The sequence below is a fragment of the Folsomia candida genome, unplaced genomic scaffold (genome assembly GCF_002217175.1).
Source record: "Folsomia candida strain VU population unplaced genomic scaffold, ASM221717v1 Fcan01_Sc013, whole genome shotgun sequence".
Taxonomy (NCBI): domain Eukaryota; kingdom Metazoa; phylum Arthropoda; class Collembola; order Entomobryomorpha; family Isotomidae; genus Folsomia; species Folsomia candida.
In genome coordinates this window covers 1,776,172-1,799,464 of record NW_019091205.1, presented here as the reverse complement: position 1 = coordinate 1,799,464, position 23,293 = coordinate 1,776,172, and the positions used below count along the sequence as shown (strand labels likewise).

General features: G+C 35.0%; 5 protein-coding genes across 7 annotated transcripts; all 5 read right to left on the bottom strand.

Annotated features, from left to right (window-relative positions):
• Window positions 1–1,164: 1,164 nt before the first annotated feature.
• On the bottom strand, window positions 1,165–2,960 carry LOC118437491. The gene is made up of 7 exons (XM_035856520.1): window positions 2,931–2,960; window positions 2,423–2,600; window positions 2,222–2,343; window positions 2,062–2,132; window positions 1,735–1,997; window positions 1,561–1,647; window positions 1,165–1,483 (listed from the first exon to the last, which is right to left on the bottom strand). The coding sequence occupies exons 1-7, from the start codon at window positions 2,958–2,960 to the stop codon at window positions 1,470–1,472; spliced, it is 765 nt and encodes a 254-aa protein (XP_035712413.1). The 3' UTR covers window positions 1,165–1,469.
• Window positions 2,423–6,979, bottom strand: LOC118437500 (ABC transporter G family member 23-like). Its single transcript, XM_035856532.1, has 9 exons — window positions 6,931–6,979; window positions 6,394–6,499; window positions 6,284–6,313; window positions 5,819–5,933; window positions 4,503–4,654; window positions 4,369–4,437; window positions 4,170–4,302; window positions 2,931–3,147; window positions 2,423–2,600 (listed from the first exon to the last, which is right to left on the bottom strand). Exons 2-8 carry the CDS (start codon window positions 6,495–6,497, stop codon window positions 3,013–3,015), a joined length of 738 nt encoding a protein of 245 aa, XP_035712425.1. The 5' UTR covers window positions 6,498–6,499; window positions 6,931–6,979; the 3' UTR covers window positions 2,423–2,600; window positions 2,931–3,012.
• Window positions 6,980–9,938: 2,959 nt separating this feature from the next.
• LOC118437490 (dehydrodolichyl diphosphate synthase complex subunit DHDDS-like) lies at window positions 9,939–11,047 on the bottom strand. Its single transcript, XM_035856519.1, has 5 exons — window positions 10,950–11,047; window positions 10,805–10,861; window positions 10,558–10,719; window positions 10,337–10,485; window positions 9,939–10,273 (listed from the first exon to the last, which is right to left on the bottom strand). Exons 1-5 carry the CDS (start codon window positions 11,045–11,047, stop codon window positions 9,939–9,941), a joined length of 801 nt encoding a protein of 266 aa, XP_035712412.1.
• Window positions 11,048–16,652: 5,605 nt separating this feature from the next.
• Window positions 16,653–18,320, bottom strand: LOC110855746. 2 transcript variants are annotated; one of them, XM_022104151.2, is made up of 5 exons: window positions 18,166–18,320; window positions 17,569–17,715; window positions 17,391–17,495; window positions 16,836–16,907; window positions 16,653–16,746 (listed from the first exon to the last, which is right to left on the bottom strand). In XM_022104151.2, the coding sequence occupies exons 2-5, from the start codon at window positions 17,709–17,711 to the stop codon at window positions 16,734–16,736; spliced, it is 333 nt and encodes a 110-aa protein (XP_021959843.1). In that variant the 5' UTR covers window positions 17,712–17,715; window positions 18,166–18,320; the 3' UTR covers window positions 16,653–16,733. The 2 variants fall into 2 exon arrangements, with proteins under 2 accessions (XP_021959843.1, XP_035712189.1); XM_035856296.1 differs by lacking the exon at window positions 18,166–18,320 and adding an exon at window positions 17,845–17,974.
• Window positions 18,321–19,501: 1,181 nt separating this feature from the next.
• On the bottom strand, window positions 19,502–21,517 carry LOC110855684 (low molecular weight phosphotyrosine protein phosphatase 1). Of its 2 annotated transcripts, none has more exons than XM_035856563.1 (4): window positions 21,397–21,517; window positions 20,613–20,800; window positions 20,372–20,536; window positions 19,502–20,075 (listed from the first exon to the last, which is right to left on the bottom strand). In XM_035856563.1, the coding sequence occupies exons 1-4, from the start codon at window positions 21,452–21,454 to the stop codon at window positions 19,932–19,934; spliced, it is 555 nt and encodes a 184-aa protein (XP_035712456.1). In that variant the 5' UTR covers window positions 21,455–21,517; the 3' UTR covers window positions 19,502–19,931. The 2 variants fall into 2 exon arrangements, with proteins under 2 accessions (XP_035712456.1, XP_021959787.1); XM_022104095.2 differs by having other exon boundaries at window positions 21,393–21,496.
• Window positions 21,518–23,293: the final 1,776 nt, after the last annotated feature.

Here is a 23,293-nt window from a genome sequence, read left to right as displayed (position 1 = left end):
TTTATGTATACGCAAAAAAACCGCAAATTTTGGAATTTTGAAACTTTGAATGCATCAAAATATTCGTAATCATAAGGGAAGTCGAATGTCAAATGCAACTTAAGGTCTAATGCTAAATTCACCGAGTGTACATTCGCATTTTTTCAAATTTTTTTCCCATATTTTCACATGGAGGGTGGTAGCATATAATTTAAAAATAGATATGCTCAATTGATCGTCACACCCGGAATTCAAATAACAATTTCTTAAATTACAATCGATGACATCGATGCGAAAAAGAATGACAACCTTTTGCCTGGTCTTCCTCTAAAACAAGTCAACGAGCACGAAAGATACGTCAAAAAATTGACACCCTCTTCTGTAGTAGCTCAACACACCAGTCAAAACTTATCACATCAAATTGATTTTCATTCAGCAGTCATAATTGAGACCGAACAGACGTATTTCACAAGAATTTTGAGTTTTATTTTAATCCTCACTTAATTTTAATGTGGCGTTTAACATCTCCAGATATATTACAAATATGCAAAAATATGTATATCGTAAATAGATATTCTTAAGCACTAAGCAGCTCATATTAAACTTTTACAATTTTTCCAAGACGTTATCCACTCAATAAAATACATAAATTGTAAGTAATACATCCATATAGCTATTCTCCAATTACGACTACTTCGACTTTTCCTAATATCTTATGTTCCTGACGAGTCGTCGTGACGATCTCATAAGAATTGGGGCAGGGTGATTAGAACTAATTGTAATTATCGTATGTAGATCTAAAACCCCTTGATACATATTGTGCAAATACAGTACTTAACTGAAAAACTTAAATCCAAGTTTTACTGATTTCGCTGCCTTCTCTCCACAATTAGGCCTACACTTGTTAGAAATATTATCCAAGTAATGTACCAAAAACGAGGGGATGCTCGACACCCCACGCACTGTTCCAAACACGTCTGATTGCCATCATTGGAGGAGTGATGGGATTTAAATACATACAAATCCAGCGATACGGATTGCTTACAGAGTCCAAAGGCTAAGTAAATCCTGTGTCATAATTGAAACCATTTCAGTCGCTTAATCAATTAAACTTGGTATCAATTAAGGAGTTTAATCTTAAAATACAAAGGTTTATTAAAGTAGGTAGTTTATTAAACAAGGAAGTTGTTTCTCCATTTTAGGTGAAGGTAAGAAACACTTAAACATAGTGCAATGTAGGCTCTTACTGATCGGGAAATAATTTAAAATTTTGGTCGCACTATTTTAAAACCGTTTCCGTACGACCTAAATACGTTCTGGATGGAATTGATAATTTCAGAGCAGAAGTTATCTTAGCGTTAAACTTGAATTAAAAATGGAATTCCTTAAATTAGAGATGCAGTAAATCAATTGGGCTACGAAAAGCAGCGGAGTTTTCGAGAAGAACCCAGGTCCTGGTATTTTTCGGAAATTTTCTAGAAAACCCCAACCTAGGGGGTTTTCCCTGTTTTTTTGTGGTTTAGAACCTTAATTGTGTGCATTTCTTATTAAGGAAAGCATTTAATTATAAGTTTTCCTCACCACTTGAATAAAGCGAGGTTAACAGCACAAGTAGCAAGAAGACAACGACTTCCATACTTCGAGACAAAACCGTCGCGACTAGTAGCCCTGCAAATAATAATTTGTATCTGCTTACCAAATGAAATTACATATCCTTTCGAAAATACGATTAACGAAAACTCCAAAGCCGCATACCCATTGCAATCCCGATCCAACCTGATAAGAACGCATTCACGAAACACAACCAAAAGGACCCCTTATTCGTATACCCACCCTGGAGGAAACGACTTATAATGAAAATTCCAATTTGCGCCAAAGTTGTAGGAGATTCGGACACGAAGTAGGAAACATAGACATGCCAGAGTTCCACTCCACACGCCTGTGACCTATTAAGGGTCCCATCCTCCTGATCCTTAATCAAGGAAAATGCGCAAATCATCGAAAACAAAAAGATCACTCTGAAAAAAATAAATACATTTTTCTCTTGAAAAATATTTACCAAAATAACAAATTTTTCCTTACATCGGAATAAAGGCAGGTAGCAAGTAATCCTGCCATCCAAACTGATAACCGCTCGAGTTATCGTTATTGAACTAAAATTCAGAATCAATTTTGTAAAAACTTAACTTTTTCATTATTTCTAATCCAAGGAATAAATAATACAAACAATTTGATTTATTACCTTGAGAGGAATATGAATTTGTCGTAAATCCATATCTGGTTTAGTTCGTGATACCATCTTTTCCACAAATTTTAAATATTTCTCTTGTAACGTTTCTACTACGAAACTGGTCGTAATTTTGTCTGCAAAGGTATTTTGTTGGTGCCCTATTAAATACATCAGATGCGTGGTTCAAACTTATTTTTAAGCTTATTTGCATACTTGTCATATCGAGTGATATTTGGACCGTGCTTCCGACTAAATCCTCACTTGCAGCGAAGCGGTGAAAAGCCAAGCGATTTAAATTGTGTTGGGAAAAATTTATTGGAAAATGCATGAATCCAATCGTATCTCCAATTTCGACAGAATGTCTGGCCGCTTCCTTGGATTCGTAGACTTTCTAATTATAAGGGACAGATTAACAGGGGCGTATTTATGACTTAAGCCTGGTACTCAGGATCTACGATTTTTCCACGTGAAAAAATTTAGCAAAAAAGGTGAAAAGAAACATAGGCAGTATTTTGCAATTGACTTGAAGACACACTCCCATTTCGTACAATTCAAGTCACATAAGTACTCCTATTAGTAGTTAAGTACCCTTACTACAGTCAGGGAGTAGTTTAATACAAACAAGAGAACCTACCGTGTAGGTTGGAAAATCCGTCGTGCGTACTAGGCTTTATACTGTGAGCAAATATGTAAATGGCTCTTGTTTTGTTTCTGCCCATACCAGAAAAATCCTTTGCTCCGTGTCGTTCATAATTTCTTCTAAGAAACCGCAACTCCAGGGATGCTCAAGTTGTGCCCTTATTTTAGACTGAACTCCATGGTGACAACTTCCTTCTTGGTTTGACACGGCTAAAATTTGTCCAACTGGATGTCTTCCAATTGTGTAAAATGTAACAACCGCCTGCATCAAGGGTAGCAATAGTGTCATTGAGATGTATCTATAGTTACAAAAATTAATTAATTATAATTAATAGTAAATATACATGATTGAATTGAATATGTTTCGTATTTTGGAATTAGACCCTTTTCTTCACAAGAAATATAGCAAGTACATATATGCTTTTGTATATTTCAAATAGTTGAATTTCGCCGCGGTCACGATTTTAGGCCTCAAACCCGTTTTTGGCGAAAAATTCCCGTGGGCGTCAGAAAAATCGTACACGGTGATATGATAGCTCATTTTCTTCGTAAGGCTTTGTAGTTTCCAATAAAACATATTAGAAAGTCGAAAAAAAATTACCCATCGAGTTTTATTTTTTGGCTCTCATTTTGAATTGCTAAAAAAATTCTGACATTGACCTGTCGGTGACCTTAAAAATCGGCGACGCGGAATTAATCGCCAATTAGTTTATACAACTGTGTGCGGAATTTCAAAGCGCTAAGTGCACGGCATCATACCGTAATAAAAAATACGTTAAGGTGTATTCACTTTTTTTGCTGACTGTAGTTGGGTATGTAGTTTTCTACTATTTTTTTTTAATTTTGGAGTAAAATTTTCACTTACGCTGGCGTTCTGTAACTGATTAAGAAATTACGTTTTGTCAACGTCTTAATTTTTGTTAGACTTCCAGAAAGTTTCCGATCTAATTTTTCCTTGGAGTTGTCTTCCGTTAAAATGAATTCGTTGTTAGAATTGTCAGTGAAACATCTTGAGTATTCTGATTTGTTGTAGGAGATTAATTCAAGCGTTTTCAAAGAATCATTATCGTCTAATTTTTTATAAGATGCAATTGTTTCCAAGCAATTCATATTTTTCAGGTTTGATTCATCATCAATTTTGCAGAGCGTTACTAACACATCGTCCAAACAACTTCCACCGTACATATTGATTACATTGTTTGGAGAATCTTCTCCAATTAACCGACCTTTTCGCATTATTCCAATCTTTTTCGAATGATTTTCAATACAAAAAGATAATTAAAAAGTTTAAACCATTAAAGAAGCTTGAAACCACACGCACCTTGTTAAATCTTCGAGCTTCTTCGGTGTAATGCGTAGTTACAATAATTGTGGTCCCCAAGGTAGCTGCCAAACTGGACAAGTAATCCCATATTGATTCTCTTAACAAAGGATCAATCCCTACGGTTGGTTCACTTAAATTTTAAAATAAAAAATTAGCAAGTCATAATTAAATCGTTAAAATAAAGCCAAAAATTTACTCCAAAATCAGTAATTTTGGTTGATTAATCAAACCCACTGCGAGCGAGACGCGGCGACGCTGCCCTCCGCTAAATAAGTTAAGAAATGGAGCAATTCGCATTTTGTAAAATTTTCTAGCGATTAATTAACTCACCTGAGGGTTGAAACGTATTGATTTAAATCACTTAAATCTACTACGACTTTTAGTTCTTTACTTCGGGTCAGTATTTCTGGATCAGTTAGTCCCAATAGTTTCCCAAAATATTGAAAAATCTCACTTATCTTTAACGGGTATAAGGCGACATCCTGTCATAATACGGATATAAACACGTACATAATCAAATATGCAATAATTATTTAGATGCGATCCTTAACATAATGAGGGTAAATATTTATTTTTGATTCGTAACCTTAGTTTTCTTTGTATTAAGTTACAACGGTTACGCGATTTCGTAATTGTTCTTAGATTTTTAGGATTTTTACAAAGTTTGACATCTTATTACTTCTTCGTAAAATATTTTACGATGCTAAGGATACGATAAAATAGTGAATAGGCACATATGTACGCTTAATATAATAAAGCACAATAAAAAGGGCAAATATTAATCGTGACCCTAAGTAACTGAATGGGATACCCTAAGAACTAAACCCTATGGTGGACTGAATGGCCTTCCCTAACTTGCCAATAACCATCCCTATTTATCATAAACTTTCCCCCAATTTCCCAATATATTTTATTTAACTAAATTATACACACTAAACAAAAATAAATAAAATTTACTCAAATTTGAGTAAAAAAAGAGGTTGACAGTACCAAAAGTTAAAAATAACCAACTTTGTACACAATTTACCCACCCGTTGGACATTTTACGTACATAACTTTGGACAAATTTTGCACAATGATTGGATAAATTATACCTTTTGGTTGGGTCATCCACTTTTTTTTTACTCAATGATGAGTAAATTTTACTTATTTTTTTGAGTGTCTGTAGTTCGTATGTTGGTTGATTTCTCTATGTAATTGTCAATTATTTCAAAAGCTGCATATTTGTGAGCATTTAATCCGACTAGCATACATTCGCAGAGATTTTAATATCTCTCATATTTGAAAAGATGTACTTCCTGGGAACGTGGACTAGGGAGCCCAAATAACTGCAAGCCAGCTGGCTGCAGCCCTAATTGTTGTTGACTAATTTTTTTATGAATTTAAGAACCAATTCAAAGATATGGTTTCAATAAAAGATAATCGAGATGTAATTACCTTAAAATGATGCAAATCAACGATTTTTAACTATTAGAACTTTAGGGTCGAGATTCGGATATTAGCTATTATTTTCGACCTGTTAGGGACGGCCATTCAGTCCACCGTAGGGTTTAGTTCTTAGGGTATCCCATTCAGTCACTTAGGGTCGCCATTAAATGCGACCCCAATAAAAAATATTTGCTGAATGTCTATAAAATTTGAAAGACCTGTGGCATGTGACCAATATTTACAGATTTAGTGTCAGGATTTCTACCCATTACAGAAATATGGCCAGAATCCAATCTTGTCAGGCCCAATATGCAATTAAGCAGCGTGGTTTTGCTGAAAAGAAACAATTTTTAGAAATAATTGTGTGAATAATTGTGTACAAGGTTGGGCCTCAAGAAAGATTGCGGTTCGAAAGCTGACAAGTAAATTTTGAAACTGAAGGGATGAGTTTCGATAATGGTTGAGCACATTATCAATAGTGGTCTCCGGATGGATGCTCACCGATTTAAAGCAACCGGATTTCAATTGATCACGAAAGTAATTTGTGTACAATTTGAAAATGGCATAATTTGCCAATGGTCAGGCTTGGAGGAGATATTTGCATAAAAAGAGAAGATAACCCGCCCCAACGTTGTCAAATTTTACACAGAAACCTCAATTGTTTGTAAAAAAAATAATAATACCCGCATCCACTAGCTCCGAGAAGTCCGTAACTGAAATTCACCCGCGATATAAAATTTTAAAACATTAATTTAAAACGGTTATTTATTTAATTTAAAAACATGTAACTCACATAATGCTTTTCTCCACATGCATCGATAACCCAGACAAAACAGGGAATCCATCCTGGTATGACTTATACGCCGACGAAATGTTAACCGCATCATTTAAGGTCATTGCTATGCATAAATTTGGAATATTATAACAGATTCAAACACCCGAAAACTAATTCAACTGACATGGAGCTTTTTTTCAAGCTACACCGGGATCGACTAGCGAGTTATTTCAAAAAATCAAGCCAAAAATTAGGAATAACGTGGCGCTTATCTTTCCGTTGAATGGACCCTTTGAAGAAAAATCTTGGGGGTAAAAATTCGGACTCTTTCCTGGTTTTCGCCCCGTGGAGGAAAAAGCAAGAGAAAATTTGCTCAAAAATTTGAACTTAACCGCGAATATTTTTCTTCAAAGGGGCCATTTAACATTTAACGGACAGATAAATAAGTGTCACGTGACTCCTAATTTTTGGCTTTGATTTTTTGATATAACTCGCTACTCGACTGTAGCTTGAAAAAAGTTCCATTGTTAATTTAAAACGATTAAAAAAGATAACCATTAAATCCAACTTGTCGTTTTCCTTGTTGCACCTTATCGTTTTCCTTGTTGCAGCAACAATGTTGCACTAGCTATTGCATGCGATAAAACTTGTAATATAAACGTGTAATCTGCCATCACCAAATGCATAATTAACAAAAAATAATCCCACCTTATATGTACATATGTAGCAAGTACTTGAATCCTGTCCAACGTCACTAATTACATACATACATACGTGTCTCCATAGCCACCAATATTACACAATTTGCATGCTCACACATACATAATTTTCTTGAGTGATAAGATTTGTCTTCACAGTTTCACGATTCAGGTACAAATACCTTTACAAATTAGTGGGAAACTCCATGAAAACAGGTTAAGCATGTTTAAAACTTGATGCAAGTCATGCAATAAAATGTGCATAATTCTCGTTTGTGTGCTTGCTCAAAATCCTTGACTGCATAATCAAGATAAAAACAAGAGGTCATATTTCTTAAGTACAAAAAATATTATATCTTGTATCTTGATAAAGGAGAATTTATATAATGATTTTCCTCTTACCATGCTTCAAACGACGAGACGTCTCTGGTCGTGTGAATTATGTCTGCAACCGTGTAGTCGGTTGCATTTTTATGCATTTTATGCGAAGGCCATATTATTATGCACTTCCATCACGTATGCAAAAATATCTGATCAAATTGATGGGAAACAAGGTAGAAGCAGGTTTCAGCTTGTTTCTATACTTGTTTATTATGGGGTGAAACTACTTTGTGAGATTGATATGTCTGTCCGTCCGCACGATAACTTACCAACTAATAAACAATCGTGTATACATGCTTCTTTTTTAATGAGTGAAACCCCTTTATAAGATTTATCTGCCCGTGCGTCCGTCTGTCCAAGCCATTCATACATAAGTCAACAACGGTTAAACATATTGACTTGAAATTTGGAACATAAGTACTTCATATAAAGCAAAGTTCATGTTCGAAGATGGGCATTGTAAGCCATGACTGTCAAGGTCAAAAAGGTCACAGAAAGGTCGTCAAATTTTAAACTGGATACATTTGATATTAAATTTAGCCTCGAATTCAATGGTGATCTCCTTTTTGACCTCAACGGTAACGACAGGGATAACTTCGAACTCGCAAAAGGGTCACGAAATGTTCAACAAGCTACTGATTTGATGAAACTCAGGCATGCACTACGTATAATTCTGGTATGTGTGCTGGTTCAAAATCCTTGATTAATTAATTGAGATAAAAAAGTGCTCATATTTTTAAATTAACTATACAATGTGTAATAGTTCCAGTTTATTAATTTATTTTATGATTTTCCCCTTCATATGTTTCACACGCGAGCCGAGACGGTTGCATTTTTATTTCTCGTACCCGAAGGTCGTCTTATCACAAAAATACCTCTTCAAATTTCAGGGAAACAGGCTTAAACTTGTTTTTTCTTGTTTATTCGCTCACCCTGCGTAGCACGGGAGCTATTGAATTCCCCTTGTATGTCCGTCCGTCCGTCCGTCCGTCCGTCTGTCTGTTGACGACCTTTTTGCATCAATTGATGCTAATTAATAAGTTCCTTCGTCGGGTTAATTTTACACATTCAGTTGTATCATCGCAAATTTTACTCAGCTTTATTTATAGATTCTTGGAAAACTGGTATTAAATTATGTGGACATGGTATTTATTCTACACTATGTACTTGTTGGAAAATACAGACTATATTTATGTATGTAGATAAAGTAAATCATTAGAAATTACTCCGAACTAAGGATGTCCAAATCATCAAAGTGTTAATGATGGGTTTACATATTTCAAAATTTCAACAAGTCCTGAAAAAATTGTTTCATCATTCCAACTTGACAAATAGGTTTTCCATTTTCCTGGAGGGGTTCGTCTTTTTTGGACAATCGTTCCACTCTTGCCCAGGTTTTGTTACGCGTTCGCTCCAGAATGTTCTCCACAATTCGGGTTTCATCTTGCAAGCATTCCTTCTGTACAGAAATATGTTCATAAGTAGATATGGAGAGAAGTGCTTAAATGCAATTAGTGAGCATTGAAGGTAAGATTTTTAACTCTAAAAAAATAGTTGCATAGAATTTGGATTGCATATTTGTTGAGCAAAAATATTGCAATGCACATAACCCTTTAACCCTTTAAACTGTAACGACGACAATTGTCGTTTTAAAAGAAATGGTTTAATTCGGGAGTACGACAAAAGTCGTCCTGAAAAATCGTGATCATGGCGCGGAAGGACGACAATTGTCGTTTCTAGGAGGTCATTGATTTTCACCATTTTCTCTTCGCGACCTAAAATTTGTTGTAATTTTGAGGGATTTCTCCTATGCCAACACAATGCTAAATTTGAAGATTTTCTTCCCAAAAATTTGGATATTTCCCTATACAACGCAATGTTAAATTTTTGATTTTTCAGTTTTTCGAGTTTTATTAAAAACTCCTGAATTTCTCCTCCCGCGCCATGGCCACAACATACTTATAGCGTCCCCGATTTAATGCCTTTTCTTGTCGTTAATCATACACGTTAAAGGGTTAAAAATTATGCTAAAAGATATTGCCAGGATAAGGAAACCCCCGGGGTTTTGCTATTGAAAACCCATACCCCGGGGTTTTACCTGGGTTCTGCGGGTAGTCGGGGTAGTCGGGGTAATCGGGGTTTTGGGGGCAAACTGAGTCAGTGTCTCATGTATTAAGTTCAGAAATTAATGAAAAAAATCAGTTTTTCAGTAATTTCGCAACAAAACTGCTTATTAATTATATTTTAATAAGTAATTAATTTGTGGAATTGCTGGTAATGCCCTGTTATCATATTTTGTAAAATTTGAAAACCCCGACTACCCCGACTACCCTTGGGTATTGCTCAAATTTGCTATCCCAAAACCCACCAAAACCCGCAATACCCCAATACCCCCAAAACCCGGGGTAGCATACCCTGGATATTGCTCAGATATTACTTCGTTCTGTCGAAAGGGTTGTATGATGGATTTATATGCAATTTGTTTTAGTGTAATACTTTAACCCATACCGCTTGAACAATCTTCTTCTTATGCACTTGATACAAGAAGCAAGAATGTATAAATTTCCAAAAACTGAACTCTGGCCAAGTTCCCTTCATAAAATGGATGTAAGCATGAGTGCTTTCCCACATCATGAAATCCGAGAGTCGCTGATCACCCCCAGTTCTGATTAGTACGTCAATGGGTCTCATGTCCACTAAGTGTTGAGACTGTCCAATCGAATACTCATTCCACGCTGGGAAAGATTCATCGTAATTGCCGCTTGTTTCATTGCTCTTATCATGAAAAGAGTTCAAGCTTTTGAGAATCCCTTCTCGACCTAAATGCATATGCATATTCAGTAAATTACTTATCCGAAGGCTAAAGTATTTTTTGGCCCAACCTGTATATCCTACCGCAAAATTTAATTTGTAAGGGGTAAAATGTTTCGTCCTCGCCATCAAGGTTGCCATTCTATATTTCAATTTGAGCGGAAATTTTTCCCAATTTCCAATCATTTGTATGCAGGTGTCCGTATTCTCACCGGATTCACTGAAGGTTTAAATTCTATGAAGTTAATTCAACCTTTACGTAATAATAGAACGAATTCTTATTTAGACATACATTTCTTCCAGCAATGTGGTGAATTTTCGAAATATTAAGTCCATCAAATCCTCAACTTCTTGCACCGTCCTTTTGTAATTTTCGGATGAGAAGACGTACAATGTTAGTTCCTTGCACCCAATTGCTTTTCCCCAGGTTCGCACAACATTAAGAAGCTCGGCTCTGGAATATTTTAACCACTTGAATAACCTTTATCACGGATAAAATCAATTTCAATGCTAAAGTTGACGTGGAAAATATTTATTACCCGGCCTCGTGACCGTATTGTGCTTTCATTCCTCTGCTGGCTGCGTAACGACGATTTCTAACGTAAACAATTATATCGATGCAAAAATTTTATAATATTGTCTAATTAATAGGACGGAAATAGAAAGAGGTGCATAAATATCTACCCATCCATTATGATGGCGATATGCTGCGGGATTGGTCCCATCCGGACGATTGAGGCTGCCAATAATTGAAGATATGACATGCATTTATCACTCTCCATTTCAACCATGGGACTAATTCTTATTGTGCCTGTGAATCCAATAAACGTTCAAGGAGAACTGATTTACACCTGAGGAGGGGGCAATTTTATAAGTTTGGGCGAAGGTGAAAAGAAGTAGGTACGTACATGATTTGTATGGAAAGATGTCGAAAAAACTTATGAATATCAACCTGTGATTGTGAAATCTTTAATTAACTAAGATATGATCGGCTACGTTTTTTAGTCACACCACCACACATATTATTGCAAATTAAGGGAAAATTTATTAGTATCAGGATTTTCGCCTTCCCATGGTTCAGACTTATTTTCTAGTCATCCATAAAATGCATTTCTGGTTAATGTGCCGTTTAAAAATGCTGAATTAATTTACATACATTGTATATATGTAAGACCAAAACAAGAGCCTATATTTATAAGTATACTTCAATATTGGTGCTAATTAAACTTGGATTGATATAATTCTATTCGTCTTCATATCACTCACATCACCAGACGGATGATTTTTTTCGAATCTTATCCGAAGGCCATATTCTAATGCATTTCAATCAGGTACATTACCTTTACATACATATCACTGGGAAATACAATTATGTAAAAGAATGCTAGGATTTACTCAAGCACTAAATGTATTCCAGTTTTATGTGATTGCGCAAAATCAATCCTAGTTATTGTATGATACCCATCGGGGCCATCCCCAACCTGCTTTGCATTCAACAAGGTTTGACATTGGGAAATTCATAATTCATGTTCTCAACAAAATTTAATATATATTCTCCTTAATTAGTCTTCACATCGTTACTTGGATGATTTGAAATATTTAAGCTATATAATGTTCATATGCTATAACAATAGCAAAGTACTTCCGCTCAGCGAGATTCACAAAATAATCATACCATGTCATAAACCAGATAATATTTGACAGAAATTGGTTCAAATTTCTGTAATGTCAACCGTTGTGACTTGAAGTTGTTGTAAACTTATCGAATAATTTCAAATTTTAGAAAAAGTGTGGAAAAACGCACCTTATCATTATCATATGTATACGCAGCTAGGTACCATGGTACCCGGTAATCGTTTCAGGTAGGTTTCCAGGTAATCCCTCTATATCATCTACATTTACCAAAGTGACACTGACATGGTAATCAGATACGATATATAAATTGCCATCGACTTTCCGACCCAAGAAATTTTCCCATTTAGGCTTATCGAACCCTATGAATACGGAGTCGAGCCATGAAGGTGGACTAGTTCTTGGTTCGTGATCCCGAGACATCCTCGCTACTACACCGCTCAATACCAATTTCTTGATTAGCAAACAGTTTCAATTTGCAATTCAACGAATAAAAGTTGTATCATACAACTATGGAGAATAGAAATAGATATGAATTATCACCCTGTTTGGTGAAATTCTCGGTAAAATTAACTCAGGTTTCTGAAAAATTGAGCGTTCCTGTGAAGAATGCTGTCAAGGAAGGGAAGAATTTGGAAAAAGAATTTAGGTTTTTTGTTCCATCACCGTACAGGTAAATTGGGAAAGCTTTACGAATCATTAGACTCTTAAATCAAACGTAATGAAATTGGTGAAGCAAATTATTTAAGAAATATTAAGAAAGATTTCACATTGACTCAAAAAGTAAACTCCGCTGAATAAGTGTTTTTCTCCGATGAAGAAATATCATATATTTTATAATTGGCAAAATTATTATTCTGGTTGGGAAAACTACATTTTGGCATTTTTTGCATGAAATCAGTACAATATTAAATAAACTGCGGCAACACAGGGTACACAAGTAGCGCAATAATGCTTAGAATGCGATACAAAATATAGATTGCAGAATCTGAATCATTTCAAAATAATAAAATAATTTAAACTTCCTCATTTATATGTAGCCACTCTGAAAAATCATGCATCTTACATGTTTTACTGTTTTATCAATCTTAATTAATCAATCTTAACTAATTAATTAATCAATCTTAACTAATTAATTAATCAATCTTCCTGTTTTACTTGTCCTACATGTTAAATTCAATTTTTATAAAAATATCATTTTGCCCCAACCACGCCCCCTGGTGCCCGGGGGGTGTGGCACAACTCGGAGACACTTAATTTAACTCTATTTCGTCCATAGATTCAATTTTTATAAAAATATCATTTTGCCCCAACCACACCCCCTGGCGCCTGGGGGTGGTCCGATTGACCCCAAACTTTGGGGTTAACCTCCCCCTGGGGTCGTATGTATGATGCCGCAAACCGATTTCGATTATCTCGATCCGTTCTAGTGTTATCGAGTTGACAGACACACAGACGGACAGACAGACGGACAGACGGACAGACAGACTAACTAAGTCATCGCATAAAGTAGCTTGCGCTACTTAATAATCTAATTATTAATTTTTCGTAAGATATTTATATTTCCACAGGGAAATTAATCAAGAAGAAATCTCTTTGAGTTCCGGACCTGTTGTATCTTGCATAAAGGAATTGGAAGAATGGATATCTGAATATTATGGATCCTTTATCGCTCCTGAGTATAGACTTCACCTAGCTAATCATGGTGTCGCTCATGTTCTTCGACTCTGTCCAAACTACTCTATCACTTCTTCAAAATTTCGATCATTCTGTCTTTTCTGGGTTATTGCTTTTATTTTGGATGATTGGTTTGATGAGTCAACTTCCGAAGTAATAAATGATAATTCAAAACAGATCAAAAAAGTACAATATTTAGAGATGATAGGCAAAGCATTAGAGGAAGGACTTGGTACGTCTGAAAAGGATTCTCAAGATTTGGATGGTGAGAGCCGCGAAATACTTACACTCTTAGAAATTCAGTGTTAAAATAACACCAAGCGGTATGAATGACTCTATGAAATTGGTATTGATAAGTAATACCGTGTGGGAACAGCTCGGTAGTGAGGTTTTGGTTATCGTTAGAAAATTTTTACGGACCGGTAAAAATTTTTATACCAATCGGTAGCAACTTGAATATGTACTAAGAAATCAATACCTGATTTCTAACAGTGTCTTTAAATACTTACGTACTCTCTATTCGCAGACAGTTGAACTTTTACACAAATTGAGAATTCTGGGAAACTACGCCACTGAACGAAATTGAGACTGACGATGCCATAGTTTCTCAGAATTCTCAATTTCTGAAAAAGTTAAACCGTGTGCGAATGGAGAGTACTTAGGAGGGGAGCTTGCGAGGTTGATAATAACAGATCCTGATGCCCTTTGGATATGTGGTAGGGTCCCATGAGTGTACTAAAACCCTGAAGTGGTTTGACTCCATGGCCACATTTGCGCCCGCCACACCCACTCAAAAATGCTCAAAAACCGCTTTCACTCCGGTTTTCACTCACTCAAATCCACGCCAAAAATCCAATTTTGCTCGGATTTTGAAATTTCTTTCACCATTACACTCCCAGATAGTTGCTTTCTTCAATTCGATATCAAACTCAATATTTTCGAAATTATTAGTATTTTTAAAATTTAAAATTCTGAATGAGCATTGTTGTAGTAATCCACAACGCAAATTATGCCTGCGAAATAATCATCATCAAAATTGAGTTTGACATTGGATAAGACGTCTAAAAGTAATCATATGCGTTTCTCATGAAATCTAATCTAGATTTCAACAAGCTAAAAAAACAAGTCCTCAACATGTCGGTTCTTAAGGAGCATCCCTTCCTGCTAATTATGGCAAACTCGTGGCCAGAAATATTTAATCAAATCCAAGACGCTAATGCTGAGATGACACTAAAGAAATTTGTGGCAACATTTAAACTTGACTTTCTTCAAATCTTCGAAGCTTTTAGGTGGGATTTTGTTAATAAGACGCTGGGAACGTTGGACTCTTATTGTTTGGATACTTGTCGATATTTTAAATCAGTGGTTCGTATAATATTTTCAAGTAGATAAGATGGAACTTTAGAATTAAAAATGATACTTTATTTGCAGGAAGCCGGACTACCAATTTTTCTGAACATCATTTCAATCCTTGAAGGGTTCGAGTTGCCCGTGGTGATTAAATCTAATCCAATCTTTATTCAATGGCGATACGTATGCAGTGTACTGGTCGGAATCCTGAATGATTTGCTAGGATTGCAGAAAGATCTCCGGCATGGGGAGGAGGATGGCATGATCATGTTGAAAATGAGGAAAGGCCTATCGTTGAACAATGCCGTGGATGAAGAGCTTAAATTGCTGAGGTATTAATTAAAATGATCATCAGATACGACATAGTTTTTGCTTTTTAGCCGATGAGGGTTTGGGGTGTCGTCAACTTTCTATTTGTACTCCGCGTTTACAGACTCCCTGTCTGTTTGTCAATAAGCCCGAACTTATTAAAGTAGTTACAAATTTCATCATATTCATATTTGGCAAAGTCAAGAAACGAATTCGAAGATGTGAAAAGTCCGTATAGCGGTTGATCTGGGTGACAGAAAGCTCAAATTTTGTAGCAGATTTCCCGTTGCCCAAAAGTAAACTAATGTATATTTTTTTGGATATCAGACATATGAAACATATGAACCCTAGCCTGCTAGCCTAACTAATGTTGGGTCTTTCAAGATTATGGAAACCTTTTCTGCTACAATTGCGAAAAATTAAGGAAACTGAGGTTTCCATGATCTTGGTGGACCCTCAGTATTCCACCGGGTTTAAGTATAATGAGCTGCATTGGTATGATTAAAATTCGTTCAAAATTCTCAGGTTGATTGATCACCAAGTCTGACGACAAGGGCCAAATATATAAAGGGAGCACCCTGGAGTTAATGTATTCTCCTTTTGTTTTTATTTAGCGAGTACGTGGACGATTACGGAAAACTACGAGACTCCCTGCTAACTGCATTTCCTGGGAAAGAAGAACTTTTAAGTTGTATCGAATTTGCTGAAGGATGGTTATACGGATCACTGTATACATTTAAGGATTCCGTAAAGTATGGGATGCGGGATCAAATACATGTGCAACATCTGTGAACCATACTTTACTTGAAAGATTGCCTTATATGTGAAATTTAATACTTGCAGTATTTCTTGATGTGCATATACGTGCATATTTTATTTTGGTTTGTGCCTTCAAATTAGAACCTTTTTTTATCCATTTCTTATGAAGAAATGGATCAAATTATTAAATCGAGACAAAAATATTTGTTGGTTTACTGATTTTGCTGTGCTGGAATTCTAATAAGGAGACAATTTCGTTGATAAATGTAGAATTTAATTTCATTCAATGTTTATTTGAATGACAGAAGCATGATCTATTGCAGTAAATACATATTCTTGGCAGTACAGCTTAGGTCAAACTATCTATGGTTGAGCAAATTGAAAATTCGATTTCCGTTCCGAAATTGTTCCAGAAAACTTCGTAGCATTTGAATTTCTTTGGAAAATTAGTTCTATTTCTTGGTTACCTTACACAAGAAAGTTAGATATAAGAGAACCCTACATATCTGTGCAAATAATATTTGCACAGCTGTACATAATATGAAAATATACATGTAAGCGTGACAATAAGTTTTACATTATTTACGTATGCGAGTAGATATACCGTATTTACATATATTTACCAATGTATTTAGTTCTACTAAATGGACTGTGCTGATATGCTGATAAAATCCTTTATTTCGAATTGTAATGAATGTGTTTACAGACATGTTATTTTTGAATACGACATTTCCGAAATAATTATCCACCATTCCTGGAATGGCAATTAAAAAATAAATAATCGCAATTTTTCAATAAAATGATTGTACATACACAGGATAGTATAATAAATGTCTAACTTACGTCAACTCTTTATCCAGGGAATGTTGTAAATATGTAGTTTTCGCAGCTTTCCGTCGCTTAAGTTCAGCCGGTCTATCAATGTGAAATTGACATTAGAATTTTGATCAGTTTTAACATTTCGATCATAAAAATATCAGTACGGCAAACTGCGACCAATATTTTGGTATTATTTGCCACGAATAAAATTGAACGGAAACTAAATTGCCAAAATTCTCAGTTACTTAATTCTTATAAGATTAAAGGGTTTTGGTGCAATTTAATAATCAGAATTGTTTCATCATGTGAATGAATTTTAAGAACATTATGCTTTAAAAAATATATATCTCTGTATAGGTTTCGATTGTTGTGGTTTTCTAATTTTTTGAAAATTCCTCAACAAGCGAAGGTTTTGGCTTTCAATCAACGAATAAATTTCGGTTTAGAAAAACATAGCGTAGGTAGATATGTGCATAGGCATTAAATAATTTCTGGTTAACATCCTCATCTTAAAAAACCCCAAAATAGTGGTCAACTTATTTTTCCTCAAAAATAATCCAACTTTAAGTAAATCGTTACCTTAAATTCTTTTCAGCCGTCTTTTTTGGAGATTGTGATCGAGTTCGCTCGACGAACAAACTGGCCGTTGTCCCCATCGATGAAGGTGCCGGTGATTGGTTACGTCTGTTGTAGAAGAAAAAAATTTGAATTTCAAATCGATAACAGACTACATAAAATAACGTAGAATTTGACAAACCTTCTTTGTCGCCGTTTTTTCGCAGACTTATGAAACTCTCGGTGGGCTTGCATGTTCTTCTTGGTAAATTCTTGCCCAGGACATTTCTTACAAGTGTAAACAACAAGGGTTTCCTCATCATCGGTACTGCTGTCGGAATCCATTTTTCTACATTTTTGAAAGAAAATTATTTCAGAATATGTTTAGTTTGAAGTATCAGAAAGTATGTACACTCTTAGAAATTATGTATCACAGATAAAATAATACCAAGAGGTATTCAAACATGTATTACTCTACCATAGTGGTATTGATAAATAACATCTCCTAGTAATAGTTCGGTATTAAAGTTTACCATATCCATCCACAGCAAATTTGTATGGACACTGTATAACTTTAATAACAGGCGGTATCAAACTTAATACCCAGAAATCAACAAGTACTTGCCTCACTTTACCAGATTACTAACACAGCACATTTCTCAAGTATGTACATATGAATGCATAAAGCTTACATAGAATTTCATACATACGAAAATATTAATTTCAAAGTAGCAAATTTACATATGTACAGGGTTTTAGAATAGAAAATATATACACTAGTTACAATAATGTTGCAAACCTTGAATTTTACTAGCTGAACTGCTCCGTTTGTAGTTTGGTGAAGCTGTTTCAAAGGCTGGTGGAACATTAATATGAAAAGTTGGGCACTTTCCAGGTCAATATGATAAAACCTTTATATTGCAGTCTAACATTTCTATTTAAGTTACATGCAGGTGGTCGTCCTTCGTCTGCATATTTCTATTATAGTCAGCCATTTGCCTGCCACGAGGTATGTATGTACTAAATGCGTACATTAATAGTTGTACAACAGAGACAACGAACTCCTTTATTGAACACCCGTGCAAAGCAGACCGACTTTTGAATGGCGACCTTATGCTTAGGATTGGAATATGTATGTACACTCTTAGAAAACTGGTACTGCATAAATCATTACTGACTGGAGTAGACCGGAACAAAGAATAAGGGACATTAACGTTAACTAATGTCGTCGTAATGAAAAATTCATCACTCAGAAACAAACTACTACTAAACCGGTAGGAAGCTACTACCAAATTAATATCATTACCTTTGTGACCCTACCAGATTTTTAACTGTTTAGATAAATTTTTTGATAGGAATTTATGGGTTTCAGGACAGTGCTATGAGTTCTGCCCCGGAAGCCTGTGGATCGAGCGGCAATGTCCCTACGGTTCCCATCTTCTGGCCTATTATATAAACCACCTCCTCCAGAGGTCAACGCCGACCAATTTGGCGGCGGCGGCGGCGCCAATTTTGGGGATTTTTCGGCGTGGCGGCGCGGCGCGGCGCGGCGTCTCTATGTTGAAGGAATAGGGAATTAGATTTATCGGCGGCGGCGGCGCGTAAAATGCTGTCGGCGTATGGCGGCGCGGCGGCGTGAGATCGGCGGCGTTGACCTCTGATTTATGTATGTATGAGCTGATTGTACATATGTATAAATGCGTAATGAATTATTCATTGTATTAGCCCAGTTTCAGCCAATGTGTGCATATGTTTGTAGATGTTTCCAGAAAGGAACGTAATAAATAAGCACGTTTTACTTAATAAAGTTCTCCTTAATATTGATATTCAGGTCAACATTTTTCACACTTTTTGACAAGTCTGAGCTAAATAAGGGGTGCAGGTACCTTTTTTACACGACCCCTGCGGTACATCTGTATGCATCAAAGCTATTTTTGTCATTCGATGAAGGGAAGGGCTGTCTAATGTTGCACTCTAAAAAATAATGTACATAAATTAGAAAAGTACATAAATTCGCTCTGAAGCCTATATTAATTAACTAACCTATAAGTGACGATTACTTTTTGATAAAGAGTACAGTATATATACTTCGGATTTTATTTAATGTAAAATTTTGAGTGCATGTGATTTTCAAAATTACTTACTTTTAATAGCCATGAGACATTTTTATTCCACTTACATACATATTTAAGCATGGACTTAAAGTTTAACAACCTCTATTGTCCTGTGGCTTACTCACTTACCACATTATTTTACCAGGAAAAAAAACCAGCATAAACAGGTCCGATCCGACCACAATAAATTAAGTCAGTATTAAAGTGAAGGAAAATATAATAAAATTGTATAAAAAAACGTTTTGAGATACATATGTGTTACTATGAAAAGTCGACATTTAATGAATATCTAAGTAATTTGATTTCACACCTTTTTTTCCTTTTCATTTTAGTACATATTACAGTATACACGTTTATACCGAATAAAGTTACTTTATTAAAAGTGGAGACATTTTACTCAAACTTAATATCACCACTTTTAAACACTATGTACACAAACGTTTAATGCATTTTAGTTTGTATTTTGTCTTATTTTGACCCTTTTATTTCTTGGGTAGCTGGACCTGTTCCTTCGTCCCAGAACTTGTTTAACAAATACATTACAAGTATGGAATATGTGATTATAAACGCAATAAAAAGCCTCCAAGTTGGTATCCTGCGATTAGAAAAAAAAACAAATAAAAATAAATATGTTACAATAGCATTGGATTAGTCTGTTACTCATATACATGCAATTCACTCCGAAATTTGTAACCGAGTACATATATTTGCATATATAATTATTTCTGTAACATTCTAGAATAATTATTCGTGTTGAGAGCATTTTGCAATCTACTATGTACTTCTTGTACGAAAATGTTTGGAAATTTTACGTCCGAAATTTGGCAAGTTACAAAGATCCGAGTTAATTGTATTTGGCATAACGAATTTCATATTTAAGTATGAACATACACCGTATGGGTCGTACACGTCTTCTACATCCATATTGTCCACAAATTCGCCAAGCCTCTGTAATTTGGCGGCCGAATTTGCTGGTTTCATGGACTGTAAATCCCAAAGGTTCCCTTGATCCATGCAAAGTATCCAATCGAATTTGTAAAAGTCTTCTATGCAAATCTAAAAAAAATGTTTGTTTTTAACATTTTAAGAATTTTTACAGAAATAGGTATTTCTTACACAGCTTTTTACTTACCTGTCTGGCTTGATGTGTAAAATTTTCTATGCCTTTCTCCTTGAGAATTTGAAGTGTTATCGCGTCAGTATTTTTTCCAACGTGGTAACCCTTTGTTCCTGCAGAGTCAACGAGGAAGTCGTGAAATCCTACATTTTTAAGGATGTATTTCATCACGGCCTCTGCCATCGGGGATCGACAAGTATTATCTAGAAAAAATGAATAACAAAAAGCTCAAAATTTTATTTGTGTACGTACATATGTATGTACATTGGTAGTGGACCAAATATTCGCAAATATTTGTCAGAGAATTAATTGCGACCACTAACAAAGGAGGTATTCTCTCGGATTTCGATCACACTAGCGTCAATCGATCGCAAATTTAATTCGCATGGTACTTGCAAAAGACAAGATCTGCCAATGCTCATATTTGGTGGAAATTTAAATCGAAATAGGAGAAAACACTCAGTGGTTTAACGGATTTCAACTTTATGGAGCGTGTGTGTGCTCTTTATGCGATGCAAATATCCCTGTCAAACCTGTTCACTACCAGATCATGGCTTTTTCAGAGTTCATATTAAAATCGATTGACACTAAGTTGCTCACAATTGGAGAGCATATGCCAGAAATCTCCATTGTAAGCGGTTATTTAGTGAATTAATAAAAATAACCATCCCAAATTTTTGTTTTGTTCCAGCTCCTGTATAAAATAGTACGTAGATAATAAACGGCCCGACAAATTTTTGCATGATTAATTATTTCGTCCACCTTAGCCCTGATACAATATATATTTATACTCACTCACCGAGACAGACAAATAAAACGGATAAGCTTTGGGATGTAGACTTGTTAACTTGATTCATGATTTTTTTTTTCTTATCTTGTATCCTGAAATTGTTGTCGCTTCGTGCCTGCTGCGAATGTGAATATCAGAACGAATTATGTGATATTATCGTAGCCAGGAAGAAGACATATTCTGTGGTTTGGTTATTGGCCATACACAATTTTCCTGCCAAGTAAAGGCTTACGTATGTATCTATGTTCTCCTAAATGCATAAGTATGATTTTTGTGTGAAGCCTTACTATTTTAACGTCATCGTGCAACACTTATCGTAAAGTGAAGATATGCAGACTGAAAATTTGTGACGCTTGATATTTGAACGTATTTCCTCTTTCGTAGAATGATAAAGGAAAATATACTTATATACGAATGGAATATATATTTATATGGTAATCGATTCGTTAGTTTATTCAAGTCAATATGTGCTTCTTTGTTGGAAGCCAATTGCGTACGCTACTTCTGAATAGGTATTTCAATTTTAAGTAATTTTTTCAGCCTGCTTGGTGGTATAGTTTTATTGTAATTATATTTATAATGAGCTACATAAGTATTACACTTACCTCATCGCATATACCGTTAAACAGTATATGCATTTGCATACATACATATGTATAATGAACACAAGAATCACTGCATTAAAAAAAATATGTAGATGTATTTTTTTAATGTGGTACTTTATAGACCAATAGCTTTAGGAAGACAATGATATTTATTTTTTGCTATACATCTATTATTATTACGTACATATGTATAAATACAGCTAAATTTAGTTAAATACTACATATGTATTAGAAACAATATTTCACATTATTTTTAACAGTATTTGGAAAGGAAGCTGAAATAGATATGTATGTAAGTACAGTTATACCTAAGGCATAATTAGGTTCGAAAATCACAGCACACAATTTTCACACGAAATTTCACACGGTTCGAATGACGTAAATCGTTCTCCCGAAAGGAAAATTCTCCTTGCCCGAGTAGCCATAAGCTTAAGGTAAAAACTTCATACAGTTGGTGACATACTTATGCAGATAAGTACAAATTAAAAATACATATTTGTACTGAAAAAGTGCATATATAAGTGATTAATTTTCACCGATTTTGCAATAGATCTTAAACTGCTATGTACCCAAAAAAATTCATTCCATGTACAAAAAATCTAAAAAAACATTAACAAATACCCAAACACCCGTCCTCTAGGAATTTTCATTTTAACATTTTAACAATTTTAACCGCCAATTAGAGAGTGCAATTCGTATATAGTGTAACTCCATTAAAATAGGTGTCCGACAATACACAATTCACAATTCCCAAATAAATTATATTGTAAAGAGTTTACGCATTATCATTTGTCGCCAGCGAATGCAAACTTTTATCATCGTAGAATCAACCGAACATTACATAATAATATGTACATACATTACTGCAAAATTTTCAATGCAAATAATATTTTGTTAAGTATCGGCGTGACTCTACGCATTAGGGATAAACTCAATAGTGAGCTTTACAGTGACGCAGAATTTATTCCTTCGTAGAATACCAATGTATGTATGTAAATTAGCTGTTACACAATATTGGTAACGACCCGTTATTATGAAACGTTCAAAACAGCATAATTTACCGTATTTGCAATGGTACAATCACTCAGAATAGGACTAATATCTTGCACCAGTCTGCGTCTGGAACCATTACTGCAACGAATAACGTGGGATATTGTTATCACAAAGTTTTAGAAACTATTGAGCTAAATTGTAAAATATTGGAGTAATGGTTTTAGAAGTGCCAAATTTTCAAGGTGCACCCGTAATATTAGGGACGCGTAAATTTTTCACGCAAACTTTAATAAAGTCCCTGTACAATG